This window comes from Lagenorhynchus albirostris, chromosome 11 (assembly GCF_949774975.1).
Source record: "Lagenorhynchus albirostris chromosome 11, mLagAlb1.1, whole genome shotgun sequence".
In the NCBI taxonomy this organism is placed as follows: domain Eukaryota; kingdom Metazoa; phylum Chordata; class Mammalia; order Artiodactyla; family Delphinidae; genus Lagenorhynchus; species Lagenorhynchus albirostris.
Window position 1 is genome coordinate 65,622,638 of NC_083105.1, and position 26,049 is coordinate 65,648,686.

Below are 26,049 nucleotides of genomic sequence, written 5' to 3' on the forward strand. Positions count from 1 at the left end.
GAGAGAAGCCACTGCAATGAGTAGCCCGCGCACAGCAACGAAGAGTAGCCCCACTCGCCACAACTAGAGAAAGTCTGCATGAAGCAACGAAGACCCAACACAGCCCAAAATAAATTAATTAAATAAATAAATTTAAAAAATAAAAGGTTATTTGGAAAATATAGATGAGAAAAAAACCATTATCAACATTTTCACAATCTGGAAACAACCACTCTTTGTATTTTGATATGTGTTCTTTCAGGCATTTTTCCCTTGGCCTGAAAAGGGAAATAGTATATTATACATTAATATATAAAAAATATATGTTTTTATATATTATATGTATAATTTTAAAAACAACACAGGGAGCATATTACCATTAGATTTTGTATCTTGCTTTTGAAAACTTATTATAATTTTCCGATATCCTTATTATTCTTTGAATATTCTTTGAACACATCATTGGTAATTACTGCTTAATATTCCGGGAATGCAGCACTCTATAAAAGGACTAATGGCTCCTTACATATAGCATGGGCTTTCACTTTACCATCTCACAATTGGCTCTGAGCATAAGAAGGAACTACTGCATTTTAATATATGGCAGGATCCTCGATTAGAATAATTATTAGAATATTTCTTGTTGCAACCCTTACATAAATTCTAAAGAATTGTTTTGGATGCACAGATTGAATCAGTACATTTAATAAAGACTTTCATTTAAAATTTATACAGTACCTACTATGAACCAGGCATAACCTAATATTAATAAGGTAAACAAACAAAACAGATTGCTTACAACTAATCTAAATCGGCTGTCTAGACATACTTGAATCCATCCCCAAACCTCGTAAATATACCATCTGCCCCTCTACTGCTGTCCTGAAGAATGAGGTCAAGACATTTACTTTTTCCGAGTCAGCTTTCCTATGTTTAAAGAAAGATTTGTGCTACCAACTGTAAACCCAGCCCTCCAGGAAGTATAATTCCTAACTCATGCAACACATAAAGAACAAAAAGTTCAGTGCATCTTGTCATGCTGGACACTGCTAACACCTGTAGCAAAGGACAGTACACCTGTCAACAAGCATACTGCAAAGAGCTCTGACCGCAACATGGCTGGGCCCTGGGGCTGCTTACAGCTCAGCGAGACAGAGCTCCCTGGGCAGAAACCTGCCCTCTCACTGAGGAGACCTGACTCAGGAAATCCTCTTCATTCCCTGAAAAGTCCATTAAGAAAGGTCAACATCACTATTATATGTCTTATTCTGCTCAAAAATTCCTTTGAAGAACACTTTATGGTGGACTTGCATTCCTTGTTTCAATATACTGGTGAGCCCACCTGAGCATACCTTTTGTTATTAGGGGTACTGATTCTTTTACAGGATGGTTTCATGTCATCACCTTTCCGGAGAGCCCCTTCCCTTTAAAAATTCTGCTGGGCACTCTTCTGTCTCCTTTGCCCTCTCTCTCCTCCCAGTACAACCAGGCAGCCTATTGAGTCCCAGCTCTAGAAACTGTTGGTTGTTTGAATTCAAGCAAGATGACACCAGATTTACAAAGTCCAATCACTGAAGAAATTACAAAATCCAAATACACAGAAATTGTTCTGGAAGAGAATTTGCTTTGAAAGGAAAGGGATGGGAGGGACTACGAAAGAGAGCAATGGAAATGAATGTGCTGCTGCCCAAATAGGATGTAATTTTTTTTGTTGTTTTTTTGTTTTGTTTTGTTTTTGCGGTACGCGGGCCTCTCACTGTTGTGGCCTCTCCTGTTGCGGAGCACGGGCTCCGGACGCGCAGGTTCAGCGGCCATGGCTCACGGGCCCAGCCGCTCCGCGGCATGCGGGATCCTCCCGGACCGGGGAACGAACCCGTGTCCCCTGCATCGGCAGGCGGACTCTCAACCACTGCGCCACCAGGGAAGCCCAGGATGTAATTTTTAAACCATCAATTGCTATTAGTTAGAAAAGCAGTCGACTCAGCTTAGCACCATATTAATACTGTATTCTGTATGAAGAACTTAAATTAACAACGTGATTTAGTTCTTTAGGAAGTGTTGTTGTAATTTAATCGTTATAATCATACATCTCCTAGCAGGGCTATTTTCTCAAGCAGGCACTTTAAAGGATAAGAATCATTCTTTAAGGCAAGCTTTTAAGAGCTCTCATTTAACATTTAGAATTTCAGTACATTATTTAAGTTATAATCACCCATAAGCCACACAGACCTTGTTATCCTTCTTCACCTTGGTGTATTTGCTTAAGCAGAAGCCTGGAATGAACTTGTGATACCCTTTTCTCTGCATCATTTCCATGTGGGATCAAGAAATGAAATGGACCAGAAAGATTTGAGTTGCTTGAAAGGCAAAATGGGGAGAACAAAATATCATGAACAGCACGAGCTGTCTTCTAACTAGTTTTTTTTTTTTCGTCAGCTAAGGCTAAAAGGAATTTTCTATTTAGGTCTGTGGCCAAGTCAGTAAGTTTGTCAACCTGCACCAAACTTGTTTGCTAATTTTGCAACACAGTGACTATTCAAACATTTCCAAAATGCTCCATTGTATAACTGTAAAGGTGGTTTAGGCTGGGCTCAAGAGAGGGGGATGCTGTCAACCGAGAAATTTCCTCAGCACACGTGGGTTGTTGCCCTTCTCTTGGTCAGGGAGGTTTTTTTTTTGAACAGAAAAGCAGGGCCTCTCCCAGGGGCCAGGGCTGGGCAGCCCCTTAAGGCCTCATATTTGAGAAGGTCCCAAATTTAGACTTTTTGAAGTTATCATCAAATAAGGCTATTCATTAAGTCACTTGTATTATATTTGTGTTGAGGTGTTATTTTGTGGAATAGGATCATTGAAAAATGTATGACAATTTAGAAACCCCGTTCAGGATTTTTAAAAAATTTAAAAAGTATATTTGGAGCCTCAAAAAATAGAAGTGGCCTAAGCTTCCATAGATATCTGAGAGACTCCGCTGAAGGGGAATTAGAAAATGATTCATCTCTATTTCTGTGTTTACAATTAATTTGGTATATGGCTTTTGGGAGTCATATTCATATTTTTCTTGTAGTCCTTATTTCTTTTTCTGTAAATTGAGATTAATAATGTCATAACCATGAAGAGAGAGACTATAGCACGCCTATGCTTCCCTCACTCTGCAGGAAGGACCAACGTGCTCAGGTCACCTCTAGGATAACATGAAGTCTGCTATTTCAATGATTTAGGAAGATTTCTGCAACATTTCTGTATGGTTTTTCTTATTTTTCTTTTTTGCATGTATTCATACTAAGAGAGATAAGGTGAAGAATTTGGAGGGCCAAAGAGTGACATCAAAAAAGATCACATCACCCTAAGCCTGAAACCCAAAAGCCAGAGAGTAAATCTTATGTTAAAAAGAAGTAACCAAAATTTTGTTTCTAACTGCAGCTGTGCTAGTGTTTTCCATTTCTAGGAGTGATTTGGTCAGACAGACGTTTACCTATAATACTATAAAAAAAAATAGAAAAGTTGGATTAATGCACATTTGGTCCGTATTTGGAAGCACTAATATTGGCTGTTGGATGAGAACAGACCTATAATCTTGGAAACTGATCTACTATACCAGATTTTGAGTTTACAAATCTAAAGCCTGGACATGATAAAATTCTCTTCTTGGAAATTAAGACATCATAAAGACACAGAAAACTTAACAAGAAACAGAAGCAAGGAAAAAGGTAGGTGACCTAAAGGGAAATTGAAGTAAGGGCAAAGAAAAGTAAGTGAATACAGATAGAAAGGCGATACAAAATTATTAAAAATTAGGTCATTGTGTTTCTTAGTTATTACTGTTGCTACCCATCTTCTTCCAATTTGACTATAAGCACATTGTATTGCCAAGTATTATTTTGTCCCATGACTAAAATTAGAAATTTGGGTACAGTCATGATGAGAACAAGAGGTTACCTTTCCCAGTGTCATTGAAAAATGCCATGATGATCTGGCTAAGGGATTTTTTTTTAATTGTTGACCAATTTTAACTTTATCCAGCTGGAACTTTCCCTTTGAAGATATCGATGAAGGTAGAAATTTGAAACAAGAAGAGCAATGCTTTTAAGTATGGGCAAGAAAAAAACCTGATTCAATGCATGGATGTGATCTGAATCAGTTTATTTTGAGTCAGCAATTTTGTACTTTTAATAGATAACATATTGGGATATACATTCTAGGACCTTCTGTGTACTATTTGAAAAGAATAGCCACAGATTAATGGGAGGGGTCCTGAAATGGATGAGTTACCACCATATATTCTCTTTCTCTATGTAAAGGAATATGAAGATTTTATTGCAAGTTTCTTATTTCTCATAGAATGATCACATAAAATTCACAGCGTGTGTTGTGAGCTAGTGAGAATGATAAATGGAAGCAGTAGTATAAGAAAGAGTCAAACTACCACTGACCCCACTTTAAATCCTTTCCATCTGCCTTCTCTTCTGCCATTGTTCTCAGACAGGCCAATAGCACCAAAGCTCAGCCATCAGCCAACATCCTCAGCATCCTTCTTGTCCCTATCTCTAGCTCCGCCCTATCATCCCATCTTATTCCCTTCCCTGCTGATTCTATGATTTTCTTCAGAAGCTTTCAAGAGATCCTGATCGCAAAAATCTGAGTCCCAAGATTTAGCGCCTTCTACAGCCTGGACTCTTCCGTTCTATTCCGTTTTGCTCTGAAAAGTCTCTGCTGCAGCCAGGCTACTCACCGTTGCCAGAATATGCTTTTATCATGTCTGCAATTTGCGTCCAGGGTGCCTCTCCCTTTCCTCTCTACCCGTTGCAATCTCACCTGGACTTTAAGGCCCTCTTCTAGGTCCTTAGGCTCCCTGAAGTCGTCTTGGATGGCCTCAGCCCCTGGGGACTTTTCATCTTCTGGCATCCTATGGCGTATATGGTGCAATTCTGCTAATATTAATCATGTTATAATTTGGGAAGCCCGGTATCCCTTTAAGTGGACATATTTTACTGCCTGCAGACTACCCCCCTACCCTGACCAAGTTTCATATACCTGTTCTTGGTGGCATTTATATGAATTCCTTATGTGAAGGACTTGCTTCATTATTCACCACCCATATATTTTTCATTTTATTCATTTCATTTTCATTTTATTCATTTTTTAAAATTCTGTGCATATTCTGGTCCATTACCTCTTTGTACAGTGATGCTTGAACCGAATCAGAACCTAACAGAAAATGTAGCATTTGCATTTTTTAAAAACCAAAAGAGAATAACCTATTACCAAATATATATGTGAAATCACATTATGATATGATTTTAAGAAATGTTCAGGACATGAAACTATAATGTTTAAGTCTGTATTTTCCTTATGAAAGGAAAGTTACTGTGAGTTTTGTCAAGACCAGACCGTACATTTCTTCATTAATTTTTGCATGTCTAAACATGCCAAATATCTAGGGGAAAAATAGTTAAATAACAAAAACGTTCCTAAGTCATTTTAATTCAGCCAACTTTTGTCAAATTAGTTTTTGTATGTGTGTATTTGATTTTTGAGTCAATGTTAGGAAAGTTCTGTGATAAGAATTTTGCAATTAGAGTAGGTTCTAAAGAAATATGAAAAGACCCTTCATAGAAGTCTCTTATGTGTACTTTTAATTTTAATCCAACACGCTAATTTGTTATAATTATTTAGTGAACTTGAAGATCAGAATTATACGGAAGCCAAAGCTTAAAATTTTAAGAGAAGTAAAGCTGTAGGTGTTTATACATTTATCTCCACCCTATTTTATATGAAGATATAGTATGAAATGGATTTCCACTATTAAATGAACTTTTACTAGAATACAAGTGTTTCATTTTCTAACAATTAGTGCAGGTTTTTCCTTTTTTAATTTTATACTCATCTGGTAACTTTGCAAACAGAAGGAAATCTTAAATTGGAAAGATTATAATTAAATGATGGAAGTAATTTGAAAAGGAATAGTCTTTAAACTTATCTGAAATTAAAATTAGTGTATTGATTATCATTTTTACCCTAGACCATAATAATTTTTATCTGATAAGGCACAAAACTACAAGGTAACTCTGAAAAATAAAGAAGCAGCTAACTAAAAGACAAATGAATGTAAACATACCATGATAAAGTTAATAGACCAAATGGGCACATTTAAAATGGAAAAGAGAAATGGATAACTGGACGTTTTGTTTAATGTTTAATGTCTTGCATCAACTTAAGAATTTTCTACTCAAAGAACAATGTTTAGTCGGGTTTTTTTTTAGAAATAGGGAATTGACACAACTGTTGCAATCTAGCATTCCTTCTGATTGGTTATCGGATAGTTTATCCACGTTATAAATATTAAAAAGGCAAAGAACCCTTAATTCTGGATTGATTTTTAAATTTGTTTTTCTCACCTCACTTTCAGAAATAAGTCTGCTTTATACATTTTCATAACAGAATGAATTATTTGCCAACATCTTTGAACGCTTCCTCTAATACGTGGAAAGCCAAGTAGATTTTTTTGAAAGGGAGAAAATGTCTGTTTAGAAATTCTTTAAAAACTCCAAATAGTGTTTTGCTTACTCAGCACACTGCCTTTGAAATGGTAGCAGAGGTGGACAGGGCTTATGATTTCCAACCTCACGGCACCTTGAGTAACTTGGTGCTGTTGGGAGTGTCTGTTATTCTATAACATTTCCTCTGAATAAAATCGACAATTCAAAAGAAAACAACTCTTTTGCTATTCAATTAATATCTTCTATGCATTCTGATTACAATATTCATTAAGCAGTCTGACTCCGTTATTCTGGTATTATTTCACTTTAACTTAAGTTCATAAACCTGTTGAAAAATTAACATTTTGAGATTTATCAGTCAACCAACCTATAGAATCTTCATACAGAATGACACGAATCAAGAAAAAACTTTCAGTAAGTGAGTAGTTTGTTGCATAAAAGCCAAAATTCTAAAAGCAAATAGAAATTGGTGTAACTGATGTTTAATCCAAATGTACAACAGTAAACTGATTTAGCTTCTCTTTTTTTTAAGAGCTGACGCAAGTTGGACAGAGGGAGGTGTTGGGGTGAGAGGTGGTGGTGGTGATTGGCTTGTCTAGTTCACTCCCACTGGTCTTTAAATCATTGTCTAGATCCCCAAAGGTTCACATAAGTCACCTCTGCAACAGGGGTCTGCCATTCCAAACAATTCCGGAAAGATTGCACAGGACTGGATAAATAATTAAGGTAAAGCTATTTTACATGAACATTTGCAGTGTTAAAATAATGCTTCCTTTCTTCTTTTTATGGTATTGATTATTTATTACAAATTAAAATGTTTGAAAATACTACTTGGGTAACTTTTTTTTTCTCTTTAAAAAAAGCTCAATTCAATATAATGTCAGACATTGAAATTATTTACCCAGATCCTGATTGCAGTTTTCTTTTGCAGATAAGTTTAGGTGGATAATAGAAAAGGGAAACTTTGAAAACCAGCAGGTAACAAGGATTTAGTTATTTACATTTCCTGAGGAACCAACCTGATTTGTCTTAGGAGGAAGTCTAATGTTTGAGAAGTACATTCTCAGTGTTATAACATTAAAGGTTTTCTTTATCTTGAAAACAAAAACGCCCACAAAAATGTAGTATAATCAAAGAAGGAACATCACATCACTGCAGCAGATGTGAAAGGCTAAATGTTTGGGCTGCATCACTGTCAAATGCAAAACAGAAGTTGTGTCTTACCTTGTCTTCTTATGTAACCATTTTAGTGAAGGAGTATTTTTGCAGCAAACTTACTAGAAGAAACTGAGAGATTGAGTAGAATATAAGCAAAGCTTTGGATTTGGAAGGACTGGAATCATTAAAAATTTGAGCTCTATTCCTCAAATTTATTAATCAGATGGGGAGAATTCTTAATGGATTTAAGTACCCTTGTATTTTGAGCTTCTTACAGAATGTATGGTGATTATTTTAATTAAATGCACAGGTGATAGCAAAACTGAGTGTTTTATAACTCAGTGAAAAGCAATTGAAATGATATATATCATATTTATGGGCAACTTGTTGGATGAAAGCATTTTTATTTTTGATGAACTAAAGAAATTTAGGTATGTTTCCTGTAAAAGATCGCCATTTATTTTACAGACCAAGATCTTCTATTTGTTGCAATTTATATTTAGATAATGTTCTGCGATTTTCTGGAAAGTCTTTATATTTATACTCCTAGGGAGTATATCAGTAACTTTTAAGTACCGAGAAATGTAGTTTTGAGAGCTAAACTGTTGAGTTTTCTTTAACCATGTTATACAGTGTGCTTTATGGGTTATTGAAGCTATTATTTTTAATACATGAGTTACTTTAAAGAAAGTAAAAAAAATTATTTTCAGAAGAAGAAAAGTAACTCTGGGGGTGGTCCAGTATCTATTATATAGAATGTAGACATTTTGGAACTTAGTGTATGCATAATTTATGACAGATTATTAAATATCATGTATTAACATGGATAGAACAAACAGTTCACTATGTTAATTTCATATATGCTATATATTGCTGTTCATTTCTGGAAACAAACTATTGTTTGGGAAAATAGGAACTAAAATTTATGCAGGAATTTCAGATATTTCTTAACATTTAAGATGACTAGAAAATCTATGTCTTTTTCTCAGAGCAGAGCTAGAAAATTTGTAAGCAAAATAATGTATTCAGATTTTATGAATAGTCCTTTATACCTCATCAAAGGGCTGCTTTAATTCTTATATTAACAAGCATGTAATATTCTTAGCAAAGGGACAAGACCTCAGCATAAGGTTATTTCTTTTAACTTTTCTAGTTCTCCCTTGATATTGTTTCTAAGCTATGTCTAAGTAGAGGAAGGGAATGAAAAATGCTAAACTATTATCACCAGCAATAGGAAGTAGTCAAATGAATATGGTTCTGCTATTATGGACAGTTTCTTTTCTAAGACATACATCAGACTGAATGACAGTGAAAGCTTTTATGGAAGCTAATTTCTGTGAGAAATCATGCCATAGGCTCATAAGCCATCTGAATATCAATGTGTGACTAGAATGGCATTGTTGGGGAAATTGTTTAAGAGAATTTCACATAAAGGTAATTAGGTTTATTTCATTGTCAAACCTATGTTCATTTATCTAAGATATATTTTGGATGTGGATTTAAATCAGTTCCTCGGATGCAAGATAATTTGGCTTTTAGAAGCTGCAGGACGAGCTACTTCCTGCGCACTCAACCAAAGTGTAAACTCTGCCACCTAAACCTGGATTTCAGAGTATGTTCAGAACTGGGCCCAGAACTGGGCTGGCATGAAAGACAAAACAAATAGCGATAGTGGGAAATGCTAGCTCCTTTTTCACTTTCACTTATCGGGTAAAATAAATGCTTATAAATCATGTTACAAAGAAATGTTATGCATAATGTTTAATAACTAGAAATTGGATACAAGGAATCAGCTATTTAGGACATCTGGCTGGCTTAATAAATATGATGAAACAAAGGCTTCCAAATGGTGATAGTGTGCCAAATACCTTTGTTTCAAGTTTTGATTTTGCACCTTCATGAATGAGTGAAGTAAGATGGCAATGCAGAAGACCAATGCACCGGAATATCCAGTCTGTTTCTGCAAAATCTCCTTTGCAGAGAAACTTAACATCATTAGCTAGAAAGGCTAGACTACCAAAAGTTCTGTCAAACCAAATCTGATTTCTCTTTTAGAAGAATTTTGAACATTCTTTGTCTAACAAAGCTGTTCTTTCTCTTGGGAACCAGAAGGGAACATTTCTATTTCACTTTGAAATATTAACCTAGAAAGCTATAACAAGAATGTGTCCTTGTATCTATAAAGGAGATCATACAAAGTTCCCTTGCTCTTAGGAGAATGTATCACCAGGCACTGTGCTAGATGATGGGAATATGTATATATAGTCTACAAACCTGGCCCTGTTCCCACCTTCATGAAATTTTTTACCTATTGGAGGAGACAGTTATTTATCAAATAATCACACAACGAAAAATGTAAGTGTTTTATATATGGTGAAAATAGTATAAGATTAGGTCTCAATTTTTTTATTTGTGAAGGAGTACCTACCTTGCTTACAATGTTTGTGAGAGTTTGAGAACTGTAAGGTCCTCTAACTGCCTATGGTAAATTATATGCGTGTGTGGATATTCATATGAAATACTATACACATTTGCATGCAGATGTAAGCAGTAATTAAATTCTGATGATTGGGAGAGGGAAGAGGGATTTAAATTTATTGAGGGCTTACTACAAACCACACTTTGCCATGCATAATATCATTTAAACCCTCACACTGCTTTATTCTCATTTTGCATATGGGATGACAGAAAGTCAGAAGTTAGTTAATTTGGTCAGGACTTACAACCAGTTCTATTTATCACCAAAGCCAGATTTTCTGTTCCTGTCTGGGCTTTAGTTCTCTGTAGTAGAGACAACAGCACAGAGGTGGTGTAGCATAGAGTATGCTCAACCCCTCTGGACTTTCATTACCTCATCTGTAAAATGGGAATAAGAACAAAAATAGTGCCCACCTCAGTAGGATGCTGTGAGAATTCAATGAGTTGATAGATGTGAAGCCCTTGTAATAATGTCTGGCATGTAGTAAGTACCATAAGAGTGTTTGACATTTTCTCTTTTGTTTTTAACCCTGGGATTAGCATTGCTTAATGTGAATGAAATTAATGATGTTCCTATGAATAAGTACAGTGTGAAATAGACTTTAGCTGAAGTTCCCAGGACTGCTGACATGTATACTCCTGTAATCCCCCAGAGGGATTGACTAAGCAAATCATGGCATGCAGGAGGGGGAGATCATTCCAGGCACAGCGACCTGAATGTGCAAATGGCCTGAGGTGGTAGAGAACTTGGGAAGTCCCTGAAATGGAAAGGAGGCCAGAGTAGCTAGTACAGCGAGGTGGGGAGAGTGTGGAAGGAATGAAGCCAGAAGTGGAGGGAACATGTGGAACCTTGTGGGCATGCTGAGAATCTTAGACTTTATCCTAAGAGTAAAGTGAAGACAATAGAAGGTTTTATGAAAATAAATGACATGACCTAAGTTTTGTTTTTAAAAGATCACTCTGGATGTCGTGTGGAAAATGAATGAGGAGGGAGAAAGTAGGCAAGAAAGGACTCAAGGCATCAATTACAATTGTTGCAATTGACAATGTAAGAAATGATGGTCACTTGGACAAGACTGATGGTGTAAGAAAGGGAAAGAAGCAGTCTAATTTGAGAAATAATTTGTTTGTAAAATCAACTAGACTTTGGAAAAGACTGGATGTAAGGGATAAAAAAAATTATAATAAAAGACTGATATTTCTGATTTGAGGAGCTGGATAAATGGTGACAACATTCTTTGGAGAGGAAATATTGGAAGAAGGGGAACTATCACAAGTTAGATTTTTAGACACATTGAATTTAAACTACCTTTGAGATATGCAAGTGTATATCTGGACACTTGGAACTGGAGATCACAGTAGAGGCCTGGGCCAAAGCTGTGACTTGAGGAATCCTTGGTTTACGAAGTTTTGAGAGTAGATTAAAATAGGGGGGCTTATGACCTACCTTTGAGGGATTCAAAGAATGAAACTTCAAACAAAATGGTACTTTATAAACGAACAAAAGTTCTGTAAAATAATAGCAGTGTCAATAACAAATGGAAGTTTTAAGAATTCCTAGAAGCCAGAAAGCAGATAGGGCTGGAAACCCTGTGAAAGAGAAAAGGAACCGGGGTAAACCGGGTAAATGGGCTTTCTCCAGAAGGACCCAGTAGCGGTTCCAAGTTAAGTCAATATATATAAAGAGGAGGCGTGAATCACCAACAACCATTGACCAGGTGTTCACCAAGGAGCCTTGGTTTGGACTCTTGGTCTTTCGGGCTGCCTCTTTTGCCCAAAGGATAAGGCTGTAATCTAGTCTGAAAGAGAGCCTGAGAATGGACTCTATAATAAATACCAGGGCCTCCACAGCAGGCAAAAAGGGATAACAAGCAGGAATGGAAGCTCCGTCAAAAGGGGAAAATACATCACTGTGTTTTTCTTCCAGAGGCACCTCGCCTACAGTGCCAGCTCTGTCTGTGAGTAGGGTCCTGCGGGTGCTCTGCACACAGACCGGGTGCATAGACCCCACTTACCCAGGACCCACAAGGGAGCAACCCATCAGTGTAATGAGCCTGCAAGATTTCAGAGAAACCCCAAGGACTCGCTTTCTAAGCTAACCAATATATTCTTCATTCACAAATATGAACAGACAACCTAGGATCGCTAAGAGTTTGAGGAAAACCAGGCATATGGAAGAGAAGGGCCAAGATTAACAAACAGAATAACCCAGAAAAAAAGACATAATTTAGGGGACAAAAAGAGCTTTTGGAAACTTCTAATCAATAGCCTTAGAAAGGGTTGAGTAAATACTGCATCTGTAAAACAAACAAAAAAAGATGTTATGAAAAGAGAGGAAGAGACTGAACAGATTCTCAGAAATTAAAAACATGAGTGTGAAAAATAATTAGTGGACAGGTTGAAAAATAAAATGGGTGCAGATTAAAAGTAAACAATGTTTTTCTACTCTACTCTTAATACTATCTTCTGATACCAAAAGTATGAGTTTTTCTCACACTGACAAATTCTCCCACACCAGCTGGGAGTCCTACAGTTCAGTCAGTTCTGACACTATTTCCTGGAACCAACATCAGATCCCACAGGTTAAGGGCTCAGTCCCACAAGATTGCCTCCACTTCAGATGCAATGGCAAGTCCAGACCTCCTGTACTTCTGGCCAGCCGGCTATAAATCAGATTTAATAATTTTCTAGAATTGCTCACAGAACTCAGGAAAACAGTTTACTTACTAGATTACTGGTTTATTATGAAAGGATATAATTCAGAAACTGCCAGATGGCAGAGATGCATAGGACAAAGTATGAAGGGAGGGATCTCAGAGCTTTCATGCCCTTGCCTGGTGTTCCACCCTCCTAGCACCTCCATATGATAACCAATCCAGAAGCTCTCCAAACCCCTTTAGTTAGGCTTTTTTTATAGAGGCTTCATTAACTAGGCATGACTGATTAACTCACTGGCCATTAGTGAGTCCCCACCCACTCTCCTCTCCCAGGAGGTTGGAAGTGGGGCTGAAAGCTCCAACTGTCTAATCACTTGGTTGGTTCCCCTGGCAACCAGCCCCCTCATCCTTAGGGGCTTTACAAAAGTCACTTCATTAAGGTAAACTCAGGTGTGGTTGAAAGGGTCTTGTTATGAATAACAACAACAACAAAAACTGCTTTATCATTCCAGAGCTATTTCAGGAACTGGGGACAAAACCCAAATATTAATTTATTGTATTGCTTTTGGAGCTCTGTGCCGGGAATGAGGATGAAGATCAAATGTATATTTATTATTATATCACAATGTCACACAACTGAAGATCAAATTTGTTATTTTGGACATTGAGGAACTATCCCTGAACATTGAGTAATAAAGAGATGGGAAATAAAGAGAAAATCTTGGCAATAGAGATCAAGTGGTCCAATACATGACTAATACAAATTTTAGAGAGAGGAAAGAGGTTTAAAATAGTAGAACATTTTCATGGTCAGAAGAAAGACACAAGTCTTTTCAATGAATGGTCTCTCCATGTGCGGTGTAAGATGAATTTTTAAAACTACTCACATCTAGTTACATACTGGAGAAATTTCAGATTGTGATAAGGATCCTAAAACCCTCCAAAAGAAAAAAAGTCAAAGAAATGAGAATCTGACTCGTCAGTGGAAGCTAGAAGTCAAGAGGCAAATATCTTCAACATAATGAAGGAAAGTGATTTTGAATCTAGAATTCAAACAATCAAAAAAGTTTGAGGGCAAAGTAAAGACATTTTCCAACATGACACAACTCAGAAATTCTGCTTACAAACATGGACCTATTGTGTGAAAAAAAGTTATTCAAGGCAGTATTTCAGCACAATGCAAAATGAATTGAAGAACGGAGATGGCATGGCATTCAAGAAACATTGGCAGCTGAACAAGACCCAGAGGATGTAGGAGGAAGCCGTTCAGAAAGTAAAAGAGCATGGATAATTTGCATTCAAAGTTTTAGTAATATAGGATTATATTTCCTTTATTATGTAGTCAAATATACTGTAGGTTCTTTGGGCATACTATTTACACAATCATAATGTTGTAAATACTGTGTTCAGAAACATCCTTTAGATAAATTATGATTTGTTTTACAGAATAGGATGAAATTATTATGCATCTTAACATTGTAGAAGTATTTCATGAACTGAAACAATTAGGAGGGTGGGGGAAGGAATTAGGAGTATAGAAAGAAGTATGCTAATTTCCTTATCCTTCCTAAGTGTCAGTCTAGAGTTGATAAACCAAGTCAGAGAGGTTTTAGTGAATAATTTAAATTTAGAATGACTAACTTTAAATGAAGAACTAAAAATAGTAACTGTCGTTAGTGATTGCTACTGGGAAGTGAAACTGATACTGTGTGGTGCTGAGAGAAGCCTTTGTACTCAGTTAGTACAAGTTTCTCTTTTTTTTTTTTTTTTTCGGGTACGCGGGCCTTTCACTGTTGTGGCCTCTCCCGTTGCGGAGCACAGGCTCCGGACGCGCAGGCTCAGCGGCCATGGCTCACGGACCCAGCCGCTCTGCGGCATGTGGGATCTTCCCGGACCGGGGCACGAACCCGTGTCCCCTGCATCGGCAGGCGGACTCTCAACCACTGCACCACCAGGGAAGCCCTCTCTTTTTTTAACTGTATGTGTGTCTTACTTCTATTCTCTCTAGTGCTTTTAACATTTCTCTCTTCATCTTTGATGTTATACACTTACACTACCTCATATTAATGAATATCTTCATTTTTCTTCCTCTTGCTTGAAGTACTGTGTGTTTTTTTAAATCCTGAGAACTACTATCTTTCTTTAGTTCCCAACAATTCTTTGCCATTATGTCCTTTTGGTCTCTCCCTAGTCTCATAATTTTCTCATATTAGAATAACTATTAGGGTATGTTTAACCTTCTTTTTCTCATTTTTCTTCCCCATGTCTCTTAACTTCTTTATATTTTTCTTTCTTTCTTTGTGATATAATCTGAGTGATTTCCACTGATCTATCTTCCAGTTTCATTACTCTCCCTTCAGCTGAGTTTTTTATATGACTATACATTTTATTTTTAGAATTCTTTTTTGGCTGTTTCTCAAACTAACCTGATTTTTTTTTTTTACCATGTTCTTAATCTGTGGATGTTATTTCTTATTTTGAATCTTTTATTACTTTTTATTATATTAATTTTAAAGTCCATTTTAAGTTACTTTGCAGTTGGTAGTCACTTGGGTATGAATCTTATTATTTCTTGTGCCTGCTGACACTCCTAATGAGTTTCCATGTGTGATTTGTAACTTTTGTGATTCGGGGTGTGAACTCATGTTGAGTGTGAGTTGTCTTTCACACATGTGCTGCTGCAGCACTGGATTGTGGAGGCCTTCTCGTGTGGCTGTTTCATATTTGTCAGGCGATTTGTGGATTCCATGAATTCTGGAGCAATTTTTATGTTAGTTTCTCTACTCAGGATTTCCTTACCAAATGGGTAGTGCATGTTTCAGAACCACACATTCCAAGAGTAATAGTGTTTCTCCCAATATAACGATTCAACAAGAATTTCAATAGTAAAGATTTCAGAACATTACCATTAATGGGTTCATGGCATCTTTTAACACAGTGCCAGTCCATCCCTTTTCACTTTACAGTTGAGGAAAATGAGGTCAAAAAGTTAAATAACTTGTGCTGAAATCCAATAAGTTAAAGGCAGAGCAGAGCCTAAAAGCTGGACCCTTTTCTTGTTAAAGTGCATTTGAACTTTATATAAATGGTGACTGAGGCTGATTCAAAGATAAACCTGTACTTGCTTTGGTTACTATTCTTAACTTTGGCTTCATGATCCAAGTGCCTGGAAAGTGGTTCCCTGAGGCTGATCCTACCCTGTGTTGCATGTTATCAAACATTTTGGTGGTGTTGATTCTTTCATGCCCAATTAACAAATTAAAGCAGTAATTTTCTGTGTTACTGCTGGTAGAGACACTGGTAGATTCTGCCTTGGCAGATCTTCCTTTATCAACAGTTTACTATTGTCGCCCTTTTAAGTCATGCAATCTGCTCACAAATAGCTAAAGCTTCTTAAAGACTGCTGCCATGTCTTAAGATTTTTTTTTCTTCCTACGGTGACTAGCAAAGCACCTGCCACACATAGGCATTCTATAAATACCTGCTGATTTGGCAATTTATTAAGAATTTTCCTTTTTCTCTTCCATTTTCTTTTTTTTTTTTTTTTTTTGTATTGGGTAATGGAACCTTTGGGGACATGTTTATGTGAAGTTTTTAGGAGTTTACTTCCTTTCCATGTTTTTACAGAGAACATACACAAATAGGTGACTAGTGTTTATTTATCTAATTTAAAGTAAATTATAATGATTTATTTTGTGTTCTGTGTGCAGAACAGAGTGTTCTGAACATAACTCCAAGTAGAAGAGCCTCAAGCTGAAGGTACAGTATCTTGTTTACACTGAAGGAGCTTGTGTGTGGACAAGAAAGCGCTGACAGCTCAAATGGATCCCATGGAACTGAGCAATGTCAACATCGAACCTGATGATGAGAGCATCAGTGGAGAAAGTATTCAAGATAGCTACACCGGGATGGGAAATTTAGAAAAGGCAGCAATGAGCAGGTATGGGGTTAAAATAACCAGGTTCCATGGAAAAATGAGAGACCTTTATGGACATGGAAAACAAGGTTTTTGTTGGGAAAAGTTGGATTTATTACCTATTTGAGAGATAACAATGACTTTGATGTTAACACATCAACTCCCTGATCCTGAAGTACACATTATTATATTATTATTGTATGTCAATCTTTGTGTGATTAATTTAGAATTGCAGTTACAGTGTTCTTGTCCCTATTAATAATATAGAATAATTTAAATGATATTAGCCTATCACTTCTGTTACCTTTTGGACTATTCTCTCAGACTCCTCTTCCTCTGACTGCCCTGTAAGTGTTGCTACATCTCCAGAGTTCTGCAGGGATTCTTCTCTGGCTAAAAGTGTCCTGTGAGCAAACTTATTCACAGCCATCAGGCTTCACCCACTGAACATATGCCATATCTTCCGCTGGTTCCACTTCTATTTCAACTCACAGATGTGTTTACTACACATCTCTACTGGATGATTCATGTGTCTGAATTGCCTCATTGATAAAGTCAAACTTGTAATGTCTAATATTGAACTACTGCCATTCCCTTCAAACTCTGTCCCTCCTCAAGCAAACCCATCTTGGTGAAAGTCATCACTATCATTCAGGAGCTCAATCAAAGGATGTTTGGTGTCAACTTTGACTCATCCTTTCCCCGAAACTGCACATCCAATGTTCAACTATATCTGGTTGGGTCTACCTCATTAATATTTCAAATCTACCCACTTGTCTGTACCTATTCTATTGCCATCTTATTATAGATCCTCATCATCTGTCACCTGTCTACTAGAAGAGCCCTGATTTGTCTTCCTGTCTTATATTTTGCTCTCTTCCAACTAGCCCTGCACATCCCTTGCAAAAGTAATCTTTTACAATTGCAAATTGACTTATGTTCCATCCCTGGGTAAACCCTTTCAGTGGTTCCCCATTAGCTATAGGAGAAAGATTAGACTATACATACATTGCTTGGCATATAAGGCCTTGCATGATCTGGCCCTCATCCAGCTCTCCTCTCCATCTCTTGCCCTGCTCCCTGTTTGTACCCTCTTTCCTAGCCTTGTCGAGCCACTCAGAGCTCCTGTTCCTTCATTAACTCTGCTCTGTGTGCCTGGAATGCCCTTTTATTTTAGTATTACCCACTCACCTTCCCCTTTTTCTCTATTGACTGCACTCATCCTTCAAGACTCAGCTCAATGTTAGTTCTCCTGTGAAGCCTTCCCCCAGTTAGAAGTGACCACCCCCTGCTTTGCATAACCTCTCCCTGTCCAGATGTTCACGATGCCACTACAACATGTTAATGGTACTACCTGGTACATAGTAGCTGCACAACTGTTATTTGATAAGTTTATTAATTTCTCACAAAATATTATATAACACAAATTATGCACGACTTAAGACATTCAGAAGTGAATATTTGACCAAATCTCAGTCTGAAGTAGAGAATATTATCCTCAAACCAAGACATCTTATTGCATTCACAACATCCAGGAAGGGTGTCGGGAGGAAGCACTGCTCTTCCTCCAAGAAGCCAGCGCAGTAGTAAACATTAGTGTTGTCGGACGAGAGAGACTCTGGAGATGTAAATATGATGCTTTCTAGTTAGGTGACCCTTGAGGAAGCACAGTGTAGCAGAACCAGGGCTTTGGAATCTGCAGAGGAGTTATCTGATCTTGGAGAAGATATTTATCTTCTTTGAGCTTCAGTGGAAAATGCAGAATGGCAAACCAACACCTACTTTGCTGAGGATTAAGTGAGTGCCTTTGAGATAGATGATACTCTGTAAACTTTTCTTTTTCCTCCTCCACTTCATCACCCTCAGGAAATTGATCAAATCTGAGGGCTCTTTTGTTTCTGAGAAGGATGCACACAGAAATGAGCTCTATGGGGGTGGCAGAGCTGAAGGGGACATGGTCCTAAGAACAGTCCTACAGGACATTTGGTCCTCTGAAAGCCGTCATGGAAAGAGCAAGAATGCTTTTGTTAGCTTCAGATAATGTGTTCTGGAACACTTACAGTGACCTAGCTTGTAACTCCTGACTCAAGTGGGTCATCATTTTGCAATTGTATGATCACTTTAAAAAGATGGGTTTTGTTTATGTTTGGAGAGATCTCTTAAATGTAAATTTAGAGGGAAGTTCAACATAATACATTTATTTGGAATCATTATACTTATGTTTTCAATATATGCTGGGTTTGGTATTAAATCATTGAAGACACTGGGGACATTTCTCGTATATTTTATACAATCTTGGCATGTTTTATGACTACAACTCATCTCATGCCAAAATAAGATCATGCAAATGCCTCAAAGGAGAAAGTCTATTTACTTTCACATTTAAACATTTAAAAATTACTCATGGACTAAAGGATTCTAACTTATTGATTAAGGTTAAAATAGAACATTGAATGTTCCAGAGTTTAAATCTAGATGACACTTTTGTGTTTATAATCGTTAGGTCCATTTGGGGCTCCAGTTCATTTTATGGTCTCCGTTTCCAACTATGAACATTGTGTACCAGTCTCCACATAGCAAGTATATTAACTACGGACATTAAAATAAAGCACAAGAGGGAGGGGGAGTGCAGAAGTGCAGAGATGGAAGAAGGCAGCATCTGAGGGCATTATACTTCCTTCCAGAAATAGGAGGAAAATGACAGGATATGTTCCTAACTTGTACACCATGAGGTTCAAGAAAATCCACTTCTTGAGTTTTAGAAAAGCACACAAAACTTTATGATTTTGTCTGCTCGTTCTAGCTACACTTTATATTGTTCTCTATTCTCAAAAAGTAACCTTGTTATCCTTCTTTCTCATAAGGTATATTCAGAAGTAGCTTCTATTATAAGAGATCAATTGTACAGATCTATAATAATTATTTTCCCCTTTTATATTTCTAAGGGTTATTTTAATAAAATACTCTCCAATCATTTTATTTTACTTTCTCATGCAAGAAGTGTCCTAAAATTGCGATCTAATTATAAAGCACTTTTAAGAACTAAGTATACATATTTGAGCATTTCCTGTAACAAAAAGAAAGCCTGTGTGATATTTTGCAGTGTCAAAATGCAGTGGTGGGGCTTCCCTGGTGGGGCTTCCCTGGTGGCGCAGTGGTTGAGAGTCCGCCTGCCAATGCAGGGGACACGGGTTCGTGCCCTGGTCCGGGAAGATCCCACATGCCGCGGAGCGGCTGGGCCCGTGAGCCATGGCCGCTGAGCCTGCGCGTCCGGAGCCTGTGCTCCGCGACGGGAGAGGCCACAACAGTGAGAGGCCCGCGTACCGCAAAAAAAAAAAAAAAAAAAAAGAATGCAATGGTGGCAGCTGAAGTCATTAGTCAAGCCTTTCGGAAACGTGACTGGTACTAGATCCATATCCTCAAAACCTCTGGCACAGAGCTTCAGGAGCCGACCAGTACTGTCAGGGGATGTACGGCTTCCAGCCTGTACCAAGTAGACCGCAGTCATAATGTTCCATGGATACTGACATCTTAAAGTCCTCCCAACTCTTCTACTAATTCATTGGATTTCTTTAATGTTTTTCTTAGTTTCATTCATTGTCTAACAATTCAAGTACATTTTCAGAGTAATTAAACTACACACACTCACACACAACCAAACACAGCACAGAGCTACCATCCAACTCCTTTCCAGCAAGGGATATGTATATAAAAAGATGGAGCCAAAAAAGAGGAAAATACCAGCTACAGTGCCCTGCCCAGGGCTGCATGGCGCTGTGGGAGACCCTAGACCTGGGATCTGGTGCGTCTGGACACGATACCTCACTCTTCTGAGCCGTAGTCGCTGCATATTTAGAGCAGAGACATGGAAGTTTCTCTCACAGAGACACTTGAGCATCAAGTGAGATGGGATCACATTGCCAAGGCACTTAATAAATATTTACTGAATTAATAAGATCCTCTGATCGTGGTATATTAGCAGTTGAGAAAACTCAGTCACTACTCTATTCCCTTTCTTTGGGAGGGCTCGAAATGGCAACAAAATTAGCTCTAATTATTCTCTCTCTCTCTCTCTCTTTTTTTTTTTTTGCATAGTCAATGTGTGAAGAAGAAATGTGGCTTATAAAAGATCCCAATTAAAAAAATATTTTCTTCCTTCATAACTTTCTCCCTCGCTCCCAAAGTATATTCATAAATGGGGCTCAGTCATTGATCTGGAAGGAACAGTAGTATGTGGAGGAGAAGAGAAAAACAAGTCTTAAGTGTCTTGTTTTTCCTCTCCTAATTCAGTGACAGATCACCTGAAACATAAGTATAACTCAGAGCATTTACCAGATGTTTTTACTGTCTTCTTTTCCTTTGTGTGTGTGTGTTCAGTCAATTTACTAATGAAGATGCTGAAAGTCAGAAATTTCTGACAAATGGATTTTTGGGGAAAAAGAAGTTGGCAGATTATGACGATGAACATGTAAGTGACTTTCTGCTCTCTGGCAGTAAACAGGACTTGAGGATGTCTGATCTACCTGGGTCTCTGTGCGAAAACAAAGTGACTGAAATTTTCCAAGCCTTGATCAGCACATTCTCTGTTTATTCAGGCCCTTACTGGAATAAGGGCTTGTTTTTCCTGTTCGCCATATGGCTGCATAAATCATTTATGAAATTTATTTGTTTTTTGGAGAAATCATTCTAACCCAAATGTAATCTGCAATCCTACATGCTTTCCCTTCTTTATGTTACTCAACTTGTATTTTTTATTTTTACTGAGACCCCTGCTTAAATCGAGTACTACATTCCACTGAAAATTATACACTTTTATTGAAGTTGAGTCATGACTTTTATTCACTGTGATTTTATCTTAATCTTCCCTATTGGACGGTAGTCTCCTCCAGTAAAGATAATATAGGATAAGAATAATCCAAAAAAAGGTTCGTCCTTTGGCAAATATTTGCTTGTCACGCATCCCTTTGTCTTCAAGCATCCTGGAACCACCTCCTTTGGAATGTCTTCATTCAATCTGAGTAACGCCATCATGGGCAGTGGAATCCTGGGCCTGTCCTATGCCATGGCCAACACAGGGATCATCCTTTTTATGTAAGTGAATGGACATATCTCCACTTGGTTCAAAGCCCATGCATACCTGGTGCCCTTTCAATTAATCTGAAGTTTGATCTTTGTGAATAGGAATAATCTGAGAAAATATTAACATATTCTCTTCCTTTTAAATAAAACAGCAACAAAAAGTAATCAGAGCAGTCTAATCACCATACTTGTTCAACCAGCCATCCCTAACCAAAAGGCAGAAAGTTTATGTGCCCAATCCCCCAAACTGCTGGAACAGCCCTACCAGTCCATAGAAACCACTTCACAAAGTAATTCGTTATAAAATAATTTGGTGTTTAATAGTTAAAAAGATCTTTCCCGGCAGCAAATCTGACTTTATACACACTCTTAGGAAAAACATCCCTTCCCAAACCAGACCTACAGGGTCCTGCATGCCCTGGTCCCATCTCCTGTGCCCCTATATACAAGATATACTAGGCACAGTGACCTTCTCTCCATCCCATGAAGGTGCCATTCCCTCTCACCACAGGTCCTTTGCACGTGATCTTGGAACCTTCTTTCCTTTCCTCTTCAGCTAGTTAACTCCTCATAACTCAGCTCAGCCTCGCCTCAGTTATGCCTTCCCCCAATCTCCGTGACTTGGACAAACCACCTTATTAGACACTCATCACAGTGTTAATATTTTAGTGCGGTCGTCTGATTCATTTGGTTAATGTCTCTCTCCCTTGCTAGACTATCATCTCCAAAGGGTTGAGCCCATGTCTGTTTTTACTCACTGCACGTCTGTATCCCCAAGACCTAGAAACAGTGCTTGGCGCGGAGAATTTTGCAGAGTGGCCAAAGTTTATACCTAGACCAATGCACTTTATCCAAACTTGGTCAAATGCTGCCTAGTGGTAGCAGCATCCCATACCCAACCTGGAGGATGGACACCACATTGTCTGTGACAGACAGCCACAGACATCGGTGCATTACGTACAGCCTGGTATTTTCAAAGACACAGTTGGTGGCAGTGAAATGCTTCACAAGAACAAAGTCTAATGTTAGTCAGGCATCAGTATGAATGCAGATCACAACCCCTAATGCAGTGCTGGAGTCTTAAATAACTGTCTAAGAATGCAACATTTATATTATAAATATATGCTATTTGTGTTCTGAATATCACTTATGATTAGGTAATCACACAGCTATTTGAGGGCTAAGGATCGGGCTGAACTATAAATATTTATATTGTGTCAGTGCTTTGATTGAACTGTTAGGTGTCGTATTTTTTAGCTGAATGGCTTTTGATATCAGCTTTACTTTTCTAAGCCATGTTTGAAATAAAGTAAGTTTTAAAAATTTTCTGACTCCTAATGGCTAGAGGTATATTCATATGCATAGTTGTACACTTTTATAATGTACAGTATCTCTAAGACAAAAGACTGCCTTCTCCTTACTAATTACACATACCATTAAAATTAATTAGGGGGCTTCCCTGGTGGCGCAGTGGTTGAGAGTCCGCCTGCCGATGCAGGGGACATGGGTTCGTGCCCCGGTCCGGGAAGATCCCATATGCCGCAGAGCGGCTGGGCCCGTGAGCCATGGCCGCTGAGCCTGCGCGTCCGGAGCCTGTGCTCCGCAACGGGAGAGGCCACAGCAGTGAGAGACCCGTGTACCGCAGGAAAAAAAAAAAAAGAAAGAAACACTCCCCCCAGTCCTAGAGTTCATTTTCATGGCAGGAGAATATTCCACTTTTAAAACTGAAAGCCTCATTTCAGGCCTGTAAACATTTAGCAGATTAATTTGGCCAGAACAATTACATAGCTAGATATCATGAGGTGTGTTTTGTGTATCCAAGTAGCCCAAACTGGATTCAGCAATCTGCCTCAATTCCCAACAAGTGACACAGGATTTCATCGGTGTTACTTTTAGTATTTTCTGCCAAAGCAGAAAATGTATTTAGAATACAGGGTACGCTTATTATTCTTCCGGGGAACAAAATTATATAATCTGAATTACATAATTCTTTAAAAACAGGTCAATTCATAACGTATATGGAAAAATGTATGAATAAGACATTGATTAGGCAGTTCTGGTGAACATGTTTTGTGGAAAGAAAAAAAACAGTACAATAGAGCTAGAATAGCTATAACATTTGTAACTCGGTCTAAATCTACATTTGTAACATTGACTTCCCAAGGAATTACCAAAGAATTAGATCAATTGAGGGGAGACTGGTATGCTGTCATCATATTAGACAAAGGATAAGATTTTTTTTTTAATTTCAGGTAAAGTTTAGTATTGTGCATTAATTTATTATATAGATGCTTCTATCTACACTCTTTATTTTTGCTGTCCAATTCTTGATTTTTGGAGAAGCATTGATCACTGTATACATAAAGAAATCATATATGCCTGTGGACATGTGGAGGGTCCTGAACCAGAAATGATTTTTCTGAATACAGCAAAGGTTTTCCTGCACCCTAGACTTACCTTTCTCTGTTTTCTCTATTACACAGGCGATTGCCAGACCCTCTGGTTCACACATCTGATCACTGTCATCTAATATGCAGACTCAGTAGTAACGGAGCTCAGAATTTGCTTTGACTTCTGTATTTCTAGATTTTAGATTAATGTTTAGTCAGGTCATTGAATAGCCCATCAATTATAAATGTTCATGGGAATATCACGCAGATATGGTGTACATATACCCATATGCTGAGTAAGTATTTGCTAATTTTGCTATGCATTTAGCATCTAAGTTATAAACCAGATTCTACCATTGGGTAGAATCTAAGACTAAAAAAGGTGCGTTAGGAACTTCCAATAGTATGTTTTGGCTGATAAAATAAAGCCAATTCCAGTTCTGGGACATTTAAGGGCATTGGTGGAGTTCTGAAAAGAATTTTTCAGCTTCCCCCAAATCCACATACTCTTGGAAAGTTAATGATTGAAAAGACCAGTGTAATAATGTATTGTAACATCTAATATTATTACATCTTATTTTTTATAGAAACATTATTGTCTCCTCTCTATTCCCTTCACAGAATCATGCTGCTTGCCGTGGCAATCCTATCTCTCTATTCAGTTCATCTTTTATTAAAGACTGCCAAGGAAGGAGGTATGCCACTCCCTAGACCTAAGACATGCTATTTCGATTCTCATTAAAGGGTATTTCAGCCTTTAGCTCTATACCTATAGGATGGTGTTGGTCAATTTTACATTTCATTTTCTTCTAACCCCAATCACATGGTCTCTCCATGTTTTTAGTTATCTGGGCAAGTGAGACAAGTGAAAGTCAACCTGCTCAGGTTCAAGCCAAATAGAGAAAAAGACTTTTGGTGGATGATAGAAATAACAGTTCTGACTTGCTGCCTGGAGCCAAGATGAATGAAGGCATCGCTTCTTGTTTGGAGAATATTTTGTAATGGCTTTTGAGATTGCGTATTTGGGGTTTGTAATTTCTATATGGTGTTTATTTACATGTTTGAGGCTCCAGTGGAGAATTACATAGAAATATTTCAGTCACTAAGACAGTTTTTTTTTAAACAAGTTTCTTTTCATTTTTGATTATAGGATCTTTAATTTATGAAAAGCTAGGTGAAAAGGCATTTGGATGGCCTGGGAAAATCGGAGCTTTTATTTCCATTACAATGCAGAACATTGGAGGTAAGAGGATCTGGCTTTCAACAAACCATTTAAACTTTCTAAAAAGATGTTCAAGAAATAAGAAAACTCAATGGCAATGAACAGGCCCTTTAAATACAGAAAAATAGCTGTTTTACCATTTTTAAATTTCAAAAGTAGAGTTTCCTAAATAGATTTGCTCTTTAATTGCTCCTTAATCCCTCTTTAATTGAAAATAGCAATATCTAAGAAATGAAATACTATATAAAACCCTACCAAATAAATTCTAGAATTAAAATATAAAATAAAACCTTTCTTGATTTCAAATGGCTTTAATTATTACTTTTAAAAGTTAAAGCACTATTGCTTATATCTGTCATTGCCCAAACAGTTGATGTGTCACATGTATGATTGAGTTTATTTCATAAAAGGGAAAATTTAGTATCTGAGGCACATAGCCAAATTTGGGGGTCCTTGAGACACAGCCTGCACAGAGCCAGCCCACTGTAGAGTATCCCTAGAAATTGTGCTAAGGCAAAAATCTGTCTAGGCATCGGAAGCATTATAAACCACAGATTTCTTGTTCTACAGATTCTTTTAATTCCTACTGAATGATCCCTTCCAGAGGAGAGCCGAGAAGTACATTTTTTTAATAGTGTTCCAGTTGATAAGTACATTTTTTAAATAGTGTTCC

At 37.5% G+C, this 26,049-nt stretch overlaps 1 protein-coding gene across 1 annotated transcript in view; it reads left to right on the plus strand.

The window, feature by feature from the left end:
• Window positions 1–26,049, plus strand: part of SLC38A4 (solute carrier family 38 member 4) — a 67,992-nt gene that overhangs the window by 20,917 nt on the left and 21,026 nt on the right. The window contains exons 2-6 of the mRNA XM_060166454.1: window positions 16,480–16,709; window positions 21,063–21,153; window positions 21,661–21,776; window positions 24,776–24,849; window positions 25,305–25,397. Of these exons, the coding sequence (XP_060022437.1) occupies window positions 16,591–16,709; window positions 21,063–21,153; window positions 21,661–21,776; window positions 24,776–24,849; window positions 25,305–25,397 (493 nt within the window). The 5' untranslated portion in view covers window positions 16,480–16,590. The remainder of the gene's footprint in view (window positions 1–16,479; window positions 16,710–21,062; window positions 21,154–21,660; window positions 21,777–24,775; window positions 24,850–25,304; window positions 25,398–26,049) is intronic.